This window comes from Cornus florida, unplaced genomic scaffold (assembly GCF_030987335.1).
Source record: "Cornus florida cultivar Cherokee Brave unplaced genomic scaffold, ASM3098733v1 CherokeeBrave_3.0.0_Hap2_Chr05, whole genome shotgun sequence".
NCBI classification, from domain to species: domain Eukaryota; kingdom Viridiplantae; phylum Streptophyta; class Magnoliopsida; order Cornales; family Cornaceae; genus Cornus; species Cornus florida.
The window spans coordinates 89,026,672-89,038,141 of NW_026775575.1; the positions used below are offsets into that span (position 1 = coordinate 89,026,672).

General features: G+C 36.8%; 1 protein-coding gene across 1 annotated transcript; it reads right to left on the minus strand.

The window, feature by feature from the left end:
• Window positions 1–381: 381 nt before the first annotated feature.
• LOC132309662 (receptor-like protein 6) lies at window positions 382–10,736 on the minus strand. The gene is made up of 4 exons (XM_059807949.1): window positions 10,725–10,736; window positions 10,044–10,618; window positions 9,855–9,929; window positions 382–3,361 (listed from the first exon to the last, which is right to left on the minus strand). The coding sequence occupies exons 1-4, from the start codon at window positions 10,734–10,736 to the stop codon at window positions 382–384; spliced, it is 3,642 nt and encodes a 1,213-aa protein (XP_059663932.1).
• Between the last annotated feature and the right edge of the window lie 734 nt (window positions 10,737–11,470).

Below are 11,470 nucleotides of genomic sequence, written 5' to 3' on the forward strand. Positions count from 1 at the left end.
ATCAATCATTTTGAAAATGAAAAGAGATATCACTAAACCACATATCTTAATCGCTCGAGTTAAAATTAGATTAACACAAACAACGTAATAACAAGTCTGGAAAGAATTTTAGTTCAAAACATTAATTTGATTGTCCTGGATTTATTATTGCACCTGAGTTATGAACCCTCATAGGCTATATTAATAACTACATGACAGGGAGAATATAAAAAAGGGGCTTACTTCATTATTTGATCGGAGGAGAAGTGAAAGAAAAAAACAAAAACAACAAAAAACAAAAACAACAACAACACATAGACGGAATTATCTTATGCGAATACATTGAAGTCATACCTTGTCATCTTTGGTAGAGCCCTGGTATCTGGTTGGAAGGCATATATCCTAGAAGCATCGCCCCCTCCTCTGTTTTTGTTGCCTCCTTCCGAAGGTGCTGACAAACCATTCATGATACCTTGTCGTCAGAGTGTGCCCGATGATCAACCCAACTACCAATCCACCTCCATAACCCATGCATATGACAATCCAATCAGTTTTACTAATTGGAAACCATGAATGATCCTCATTTTGCTCAAAATTTGAAGGTGGCGGTGATGCTTCTAAACTGCCGCATTTCTTCGACAAAGGCTCTCCACACAATCCTGAATTCCCCACATATGAATTGTTTTGAAATGTATCGAATTGTCTCCCTCGTGGAATAGGCCCTGTGAGATAATTATGAGAGGCATTTAGGACTGAAAGGAATGTGAGTTGTGTTAGTTCCTCGGGTATCTCTCCGGAGATCTTATTTTGAGAAATGTCTAATGATTCAAGCTCTGTTAGATTCCCAAATGAAGATGGGATGTGACCGATGAGACTGTTGTTGGAAAGATTGAGCACGTGAAGCCCCTTGAGAATCCCAATAGATTCTGAAATCTCTCCTTCGAATCGGTTGCTTGAGAGATCAATGGCAGCCAAGATATTTAGGATATTCGAGTACACTATTTGCACGCCTTTGTTCATTAGTGTCATCGAGTAACTATAATTGTCATGCCATACTTTGCCACCAATTTCATCATATAAATTCAACTCTATGATTGCCCCAATATATGTCAAATGATTAACATCAGTAGTTTTCATGGCTGTCCACGTTTGGAAGTAATCAGAAGGCAACTTACCAACGAAACCATTGTGAGAGAGGTCAATAATGTGCAACTTGGGGAAACCAAAACCGGGTTTAGGGTTCCATATTGCACCATGGAATCTATTGGATCGCAAAACCAGAACCTGTAACCCAGGAAGTGCTCCTAGCCAAAAGGGGAAAGTATCATTGATCTGATTGCTCCCAAGATCAAGACTCTCTAGAAGTGAGCAATTGATCAATGATCTTGGCACTGGCCCTTGCAATTGGTTTTGGCTCAAGTTAATCATCCTTAGTTTGGTTCCTTTCTTGTATGTTTGAGGAATGGAGCCGTGCAAGTTATTGCTTCGAAGATTCAGTAATGAAAGAGAATCAGCAAAACTGCCTAAGCATTGGGGAATGATGCCACTCAAGTTGTTGTAAGATAAGTCCATGGCATGAAGAAAACTCATATTGCAGATTATAGGTTGAATCTCCCCACTAAGTTGGTTATTTGAGACATTATAAACAAAGGTGGACGATGGTGGGACGGGGAGTGATCCTTGCAGCAAGTTAGAACTAAGGTCTAATATGTGCAGTCTACCCCACGGAAGGACTAATGGAGGCTGGTGAAAGCCAGCTATGAAGTTTCGAGAAAGGAGAATGGCTTGCAGAGTTTTTGTACTCATGTTCCATATCCATGCAGGCAAGAGGCCTTGAATTCTGTTGTTGCTGAGGTCTAACCACCGCAACTTATCTTGAAATTTCAAAAATTCTGGGAACTCAGTTAAGTTGCATGATGCCAACTCTAATAGTATAAGATTTGGAAAAGTTGCATTGGTTGTGCTACTCGTGAGCAATGCTAGTTGGTTACCTGATAGCTGAAGATTAAAAAGATTTTTCAGGGTAAGAAACACATCAAGCTTCATTGTTCCACTCAGGTTGTTAAAACCAAGATCAAGATCTTGCAGATTCTTAAGTTCAGAGATTGACTCAGGAATGGAACCTTGCAACAAATTATATGGAAGATATAGGTATACTAATTGGGTTAAATTCATAAGCCAAGATGGGATTCGACCAGTTATTTGACTAGATTGGAAGGATAGGCCAAGAAGTTGGGTCAGGTTTCCAAAAGAAGATGGGATTTCACACATTAAATTGTTCCCAGTAAGATCCAGAAAGACTAGTTTGGTTAGCTTACCAAGCAATGACAGGTTCTCACCATTGAAATTATTGTCGGAAAAATATAATTCAGTGATTTGTGTGAGGTTTGAGAATGAAGCTGGTATATGACCTACAAAATGGTTGAAAGAAAGGTCAAGATAGCCAAGCTGTGTAAGGCTACCAAAGGAAGAAGGTATATGGCCCATAAAATGATTGGCAGAAAGGTTCAAATAAATGAGTTGTGTGAAATTACTAAATGAAGATGGTATTAACCCTGAGAAATTGCATTCTGCTATATCCAAATCATTCAACGAATCAAGCTTTCCAATTGAATTTGGTAGCTCTCCAGAGAAACTTGTTCCCACCAATGCCAATCTCTTAAGTGGACTCCTCGTGTGGAATTCAGGCAAATATCCACTGAGCTTTTGATTGTACCACAAGCCAAGTTCCTGCAAGTTTGGTAGCTTAAAAATGCCTACAGGAAATTCACCATGTAATCCACAATATCCAAGACTTAGAGATTTTAAAGAAGAAAATTTTGTTAAGATATTGGGTACTGCAGAAGATATGTTCACCTCGAAGAGGTGAAGTTCTTTTAAGGCTGTCAAGTTTTGAACCAAACTTGCTAGGCTGGGGTTTTGGAGTTTCAATGGATTTACTGAGAGATCAAGGGAAGCCAATGTGGTTAGTTTTGAAATTTCCAATGGGATTTGGCCAGAGAAAGAGGAAAATGAGAGGTTGAGATAAGTTAACCTTGAAAGGCGTCCAACAGCAGACGGGATAAGGGAGTGATTGAAGTAATTGTCCGCGAGGTTGAGTCTTTGAAGGTGAACAAGGTGGAAGAGACTGCTGGTTGAGTTGATAGAACCATAGAGATAGCTGCTGCTAAGGTCAAGGCCAATCACATGGCCGGTGTGTGCATTGCATGTAACGCCATCCCATGAGCAGCAATCAGTACTATTGCTTTCAGGATTCCACGCCACTTTTGGGTAGGCAGAAGGATTGCGAGAAGCATACTTTCTTATAAAAAGGCTTTGCTTGAATTGCATCAAGGCAGAACTCTCATTGTCATGGCAGAGTTGATGCACAGAAGTGGAAGAGCTGATAACCATGAAATGAAATGAAATGAGTAGAAAGAGCAAGGGCATGAAGGTGAAGAGATACAATGGCGAACCCATTATATATGTCTTAGCTCTCCTTCGAATTCAGTGATAGGAAAGTATATTCGAGGAGGTGTTCTTATAGAAGAATGAAACCTTATCAGGATGGAGCTATGTGTTGGGTAGAAACAAGCTTTTACATCAGAGTTGACTACTTCTAAACAACGATTGGTGCTGTTAAGTCAAGTCATTTGCGTAAATCAAGGGTTTATTGAAGATGTGAAATATTTGGGCAATTCAATATGAAACGTTGTGATTTATCAGTGTATGTGGTATTAGACACTGGAATTGAAAATTTGTGTTCAGTTAATTTAGTCTAGCTGTCTCCGACTCTCCATCCAACTTGGTCAATGCCCCTTTAAGGCTTCAATTGGCTTCTAGAGAAGTCACTCAGGTCCCAAAATTGATAAGGTGTAGATTGTTTTATTCAGGAAGAATCTTTAGCTATTAATAGGGCTATATTGTTAACAACTATGCATACAATGAATTGTCAAGGAAAGCCATTTTAATGATCTTCGACAACTTTTTAACTCCTTGTATTTAAAGCAGGGCTTCATTTTTTCAGAACAATTGAAGGTTTTGAATCAGTGAATTCACTGTAGTTAAATTGAGTTTTTTTTTTAATCTTCAATGAAGAACGCTGTGATTCATTGAAGTGAGTTTTTCTAAGTTTTATATCTGCATCTACCTATTGCCAAAATCCATGCAAGCCTTTTTAACTGGCACATGTTATAGTCCAACTAACACCCAAAATGGAAAGACCACAAGTGACCGTAACTGATGGGGTGTTAATTAATAGTCCAATCCTGGAAGATTAGGAAGAGAAGAATATAAGATGACTTTATAACAATAATTCCTATAGACTGTAATGTCAGTCGAATGGGTTAAATTAGTAATCGGTCCATGCTGTTTAAGATTCAAATTTCCCAAAAGCCTTTGCCATTACAACCAAAAAATTCGTCAAGCAAAGTTGTAGCGTGACAGCACCGGCAAAAGACTTGGAAAAAACAACCAGAAAATTAGGTCCCGCGAGTGAAGTGGTCCATAACATTGTTTGTAGTATGTAAAGAAAATGTGTTTGCTTTGATCTCCCCAGAGACATGACTTTTACCAAAGGACACTAAAAGTGACTATTGAAAATTAAGATTTTCATGATCAAGTTTATCTAAAAAGTTCACATACTTTTGCACAAGAATAAAATCAAGTAACTTTCTATTTACCTGTTAGTTTTTCTCTTTAAAGTGATCTACGATCGAGCAGCCATATTTTTCTTCTCATCTTAATCTTGAGCTGAGTTGTGTTTTGTTATGCCTTCTGCAATTTCACTCCAAGAAGATAAGAACGGAGGGGAATAAGCAGATAAGGGAATTGAAAGTAGAGGTGAGTTTTTAATTTCCCCAGTAATTGTTCTCTGTAGATTAAGTTACACAACACGGACTTTCAGCCTTTCCACCGTGTTCTTGAAAATGCAACCAAACAACCCATATAGGCCATGGTCCGATTTCTGCCAGGGAGGTCACACTCATAATATCAAGAGATGTCTAGAATGCAAACCATGATGGTAGAAATAAGTTTTATTTGATAGGTGTATCTGGTTGCATGGAATTGGAGTATGGAAATTGCAATTAGTGAAATTTGAGAAAATCAATTAAGAAAATTGAACCAAAATTTTCTCATATTTCACCAATTCCAAAACTCCAATTCCATGTAGCCAAACACCACCTTGAAGAGAACAGTTCTAAGAGAATTAAAGTTTTGAGTAGTAAAAATATGGCAAAAGAGAAAGTAGTAAGTCAATTTTTCTTTCTTTTTATTTTAAATTTGATGTTTTTTTTGGTGTCGGGACAAATAATTTATTAATTTGAGAATTTGAATCCTTAATTTTCGACTCTGAAAAACCAGAAGAAAAAACCACTACCCTGGATTGAGAATGCATGGCTTCTCCTCCCTCCACTCTTAAATAGCTTGAGAATTCAAGCCAAAATGTCATACATGTCTCAGGCTGTGATGGGTCTTTTGAACATTAATTTTATCTTCACAACATGTATTATAAAAGAAGTGTCCAAAATCGCACGATGCAAATTAGATACTATACTACAAGTATTATTTATTTAACAACCCTTTTCTTATGTGGATAAGTGTAACAAGGGTCATTTTGTCCCACATCGGAATCGGATGGGAAAGAGATTGGGTATAAATGGGTGGGTATGCAGCCTTACCTAACAGTTCGAACTTTTGGGTAAATGGGCAAGCGTCCACCCGTTACAGTTGGTATCAGAGCCAGACCCAGTCCTTGATCCGGTGCCACGCCAAGCGCCCGGCCCGGAAGGCGTCCGGGTGAGTCATCCCGGGTAGGCAGGGTGGCCCAACCGCAACGAGGGCGTTGCGAGTTTGGGTGGGGGAGAATGTAACAAGGGTCATTTTGTCCCACATCGGAATCGGATGGGTATAAATGGGTGGGTATGCAGCCTTACCTAACAGTTCGAACTTTTGGGTAAATGGGCAAGCGTCCACCCGTTACAATAAGCCACCATAGACGATGAGGATTTGGCATAGACAACAAATGTAAACAGCTAAAAAGAAACACAACGCAACACTTATTGAAGACAAACATAGACCTGATAGTCGGTGGAAACTCCATCGGTATGCTCCCCGCGCCGGCAATAGTTAGACGGACTCCGTCGATTGGAGGGAAAATGGTTCCGTCGTTGGAGTCAAAGACCAGGGTAGCTGTTTGTGGTGAGCTTACTTTTCTTTTTACTCTGCTGTGACGTTATTACCCCTGTTTAAATTAATCTCTTTCACTGCAGCGAACGTCAATTTTGGTACTTCAAAAAAGGTTAATTTTGGAATTCAGAGCAATATATATATATATATATATTCTTTCTTTTCGTTTTTTTTTTCAGCTTAAATATTATCCGTCCTTCATTCGTCCCATGCTATGGCCGGTTTGATATTGTTTTTGCTTTTGCGTTAATGCAGAAGAAAAACGAGAAACATAAGTTATCTATACTATTTAATTTATAAGTTAATGTTTGGGAATTATATTTTCAAAAGTCTTGAGAGTCAAAAGAGTTTTTTGTTTGTTTGTTTGACAAATTACTTACTTAAACTCTTCTACTATTGAAATAACTATTTTGTTCCTAACTGAATATATTTTTTTTTCTTGTGTTTCGCAACATAATTATTTTTATACAACTATAATCCATTCAATATAATCAAATTTAATCTACCATGTTATATATAAAAATAGTACATGATTTAAAATGTCTCATTTTTTATAAGAAAATAAAGAAGAATGATCATAAAATCATTGCATGGCAACTCAGCAAAACATATTCAATTGCAACCTGTACATGGACATAATTTTTTTTTTGTTAGTCATACTATAGGCTACAATTGCAATAAAAATAAAAATAAAAAAAATAATAATAATACTATTTACCACAACATAATATAACAATTGGGAGATAAATGGGTATTAGCCCAGACCATATATACTGTCCTCTCCAAATGGAGAGGTTGAGTGATGGAGCTCTATTGGGGCATAATGTATAATGGATGTTTTGTGTATCCAGTACGGTTTGGGTGACAACTGACAAGTGTCCAACTCTATAATAAAATTTTAAAGGAATATACAATTAATGTATGAGTTTTTTTTTTTTTTCTTTTTGAAAATTATTAAATTATTCTTTAAATTTGAATATGAAGAAATATTATTTCTTTGAGACATTTCTGTAATGAAAGAGGTATAGTATATAAATTCCAGATGCTCCATGGTTTTTTTGGGAAGTTATATTGTTTCAAATTGTGATGATTTGACCGTAATATCCTCTTAATATATTTTTTAAAATTAATAGTAACAGGACAAGTTTAGTTTACAATAACTTAAATGTAGTTAAACCGTTTAAGATATTTAACATTAATTATCTTAAATATCTCTTTTTAAGATAAATAATTTTATTTATTTATTTTTTTGTAATTAAGTGAGAATGCAATAAAAGAACTACATACATATTTACAAGGAGCATACTCAGGGAGTGTTATGGGCCAGGTGCCCATATACCAAACCAACAAAAACAACAAGAAAGAAAAACCCCAAGAGTGGCCCAAAATCCAAATTGTCCACAATGATTGGCCCAATGTGGATACCAGCAAAAAACAAACCTTAAACAGAATCCAAGGGCATGGGCGGGATTCCATCAACTAGCTCATACAATCTGTGATGAAAAGGTAAATATGGGAATGTGGAGAACGGATTTGTGTGGGAGGGTTCATGGAAGGAGCTAGGCAAGTTTCATTCCATTGCAATCTCCTCTGCAGAAGGATATGAGCATTTCTTCATGGAGAACAATTTAAACCTCGCCGAATTGATGATCACATTGAAGAACTGAGATGGAGGCAAACTTTTGTTGCGGAAAATTACGTTATTTGTTTCACTCCTTATGTGGTATACAAAACTTGCTAGCGTGAGCTTCCAAGTAAGAATTTTGCTAGACTTTGCTTTCTGTTTCCAATTTGAAGAAGCCCAAATTAGAAATTCATGCCATGTATTAGGGTTTGTATAGAACCCACATTTGTGCTGGCTCTTCACTGGATCACCTCTAGATGGTTGGGATACCTGATAACTGAAGATGACGAAGATTTTTCTGGGTAAGATCGAAACACATCTAGCTCCATTTTTCCACTCAGGTTACTAAAACTAAGGTCAAGAACTTCCAGATTCACAAGTTCAGTGTTGGGCTGGCCACAAAGTTATCCCTTAGAGTAGACTGGCTTCTTAAAGCTAAGTGAAGTCATTTGCGTAAATTAATGGTTGATTGAAGATGTGAAATATTTGGCGGTTTCACCATACAACATTGTGATCCCTAGACCTTTACCATCGGATACATGTGACATAAGTACCTATGATACTGAAAATTGTTTTCAGATTTATTATGCATTTGTCCTTCTTTACTGGCAAATTGGAAGGCAAAGATATATGAAATAGCAACACAAACATCACTTTGGGTGGTATTAGACACTAATGGAATTGAAAATGTGTGTTCATTAGTCTTTTTGTGGACATTGATTTTTGTCAATACTATGATACTCCAATCCCATAATTGTCTTGATAAGGTCTACAATGTTTTGGAAAGTAGTACCATAAGTGAGGATGGTATCTGATATTGTCTAAATCAATGGTCCATTGCATGATATTCACAAGATTAGGAAGAGCATAATGGGTTAACTTAGAAATCAGTTCATGATGCTTAAGCTTCGTCTTAAAAGCCTTTGCCATTGCAACCAAAAATTTTGTTGAGCAAACTTGTAGCGTGATGGCACCAGCAGAGACTAGGCAAAAGCAGCAAAGAAATTAGGTCCCGCGAGTGAAGTGGTCCAAAACATTGGTTGTGCTATGTAAGGAAAAGTTCTGTTTGTTAAGATGACTATGAGTGGTCTTACAAAGCTGATGAACAATATTGAGAGAATGTTCTGTCAGCAAGACTTTTCAATAAATCTTCTATTTTTAGGATCCAATACAAGTATTATATGTATGTGTGTCTGCACGCTTGTGTATAAAGGGAATCTAAATACTAAATAATCAAGATATTTGGCCTTCTTAATGTTGTGTTTGTATGCCATCTACAGTTTCTGATTTCTGCCAGTGTGGTCACACCCATATATCAAGAGATACCTAGATAATCTACCCTGTAATAATCAATATAATCACAATAATATCACTTGTCTTCTTTGGGATGCCTGTAAGCCTTGTTTAGTACGTTCTAGTTTTAATGAACTCTAAAAGAAGAAAATAGTTCTAAGAGACCTAAGTTTACATTGGCATAGGTGTTTTTTTTCTAAACAAATAATTATACACGCATAGCAATGTTCTTATGAAAACTTAAATCCTTAATTTTACATTTTAAAAATTAAAAAAAATAGCGGTAACTACAACCATTGATTGAGTGACATGTTATTTCCTCAAAAAAGTTATTTCCTTTTGAGTTTGAATTGTATGTACTTTGTTTTTAGTCTGGGATTTTAATACATCCGCTCTTTATAGCACACAAAAAAACAAAAAACAAAATAAAATAACTTCTAATAACAATTACAGGCCAAGCATATATTTGAGAATTTATGCCAAAATGTCATACATGCATTACCGATGGCTGCGATGCATCTTTTGAACAATTATCTAAAATACTACCTTTATGCAACAAGTATTCTGTAACAGCGGTCCAAAACCACACAATAGATAACATTTAGACATAATTAACATTTTTTTTTTTTTTTTTTTTCAGCTGCAAATTTTAATTATACTATAGTATTACTACCAAGAGTTTTTCTTTAATGACATGTATCTTATTAAGAGAAGCCACTCTAGAGGATCAGAGTTTGGCATAGACTACAAATGCAAACTAGTAAAAAGAAACACAATGCAACACACATACCTGATAGCTGGTGGAAACTCCATGCTGGAGCTGAAATTCTTCATTTCCTTGATGTACCTCCTCCAGTGGAAAAGTCTACAAAACCATGAACGAATATGGGCTCATCAAATTTAGCTTCTTCGCCTGCTCCTTTTCGTCCTCTGTTTCTTTTGGTTCCTTCCAAATGTGCTGATAAACCATTCATGATACCTTGCGACAAGAGAGTGCCCAATGATCAACCCAACTACTAACCCACCACCATAACCCATGCATATCACAATCCAATCACTTTTATCAATTGTAAGCCATGAATGATCACCATCTTGTTTGAAGTTCGAAAGTAGTGGTGGTGGCAGCAACGCGTATGAGTTGTCACATTTGTTCGGCAAAGGGTCTCCACACAATCCCAAATTCCCCTCATAGGAATTGTTTGGAAATGTATTGAATTGCCTCTCTCGTGGAATCGGCCCTCTGAGATGATTAAAAGAGACATTGAAGAATTCAAGGAACGTGAGATGGGTTAATTGCTCAGGTATCTCTCCTGAGAGCTTGTTTTTAGAAATGTCAAAGGATTCAATCTCTGTTAGATTCCCCAACGAAGATGGAATCTGACCAATGAGATTGTTGTTAGAAAGATTTAGCATGTGAAGACACTTGAGAATCCCAATAGATTCTGGAATCTCTCCTTCAAATCGGTTGCTTGACAAATCAATGGCAGTGAAAATATTTAGGATATACAAATACACAATTTGTACACCTTTGTTTGTCAGTGTCAATGTGTAAGTCTGCCATTGTTAACAACATTGGTTGCTCTCCCAATATATGTTGATTTATTAACATCAATAGTTTTCATGGCTGTCAAGGTATGGAAGTAATCGGAAGGTAACTTACCAGCGAAACCATTGTGAGAGATGTCAAGAATGTGCAATTTCGAGAAAGCAAAACTGGAGTTAAGGTTTAATATTGCACCATGGAATCTATTGAATCGCAAAATGAGAACCTTCTATTCAGGAAGTGTTCCTAGCCAAAAGGGGAAAATATCATTGATCTGATTGTTCCCAAGATCAAGACTCTCAGGAGTTGAACAATTGACCAATGATTTTAGCACTGGCCCTTCCAATTAGTTTTGACTGAAGTTGATCATTCTTAGTCTGGTTCCATTCTTGTATGTTTGAGGAATGGGGCCATCTAATTTATTGTTTCGAAGATACAATAACTCCAGGGAATCAGCAAAACTTCCCAAACATTGGGCAATGGTGCCACTCAGATTGTTATAAGATAAATCCAAGACACGAAGAGAACTCACATTGCAAATCAGTAGTGGAATCTCCATGTTAGAACTAAGGTCTAAAAAGTATAGTGCATTCCAAGGAAGGACTAGTGGATGATGTTGGTGAAAGGCGCCAGTTATAAAGTTTTGAGAAAGGTCAAGGGTATTCAGAGTTTGTGTACCAATGTTCCATATCCATGTAGGCAGGGGGCCTTTGTAACGACCCAAAAGACACCAAAATAATAATAATAAAATAAAATAAAATAAAAATTTCGGTATGACCTTAGCAGAAAATGTTCCTCTACAATATGTTGAAATACATAAAAAGATGCAATAGCCTCACTAGGCCTTAAAAATAACCTATCAT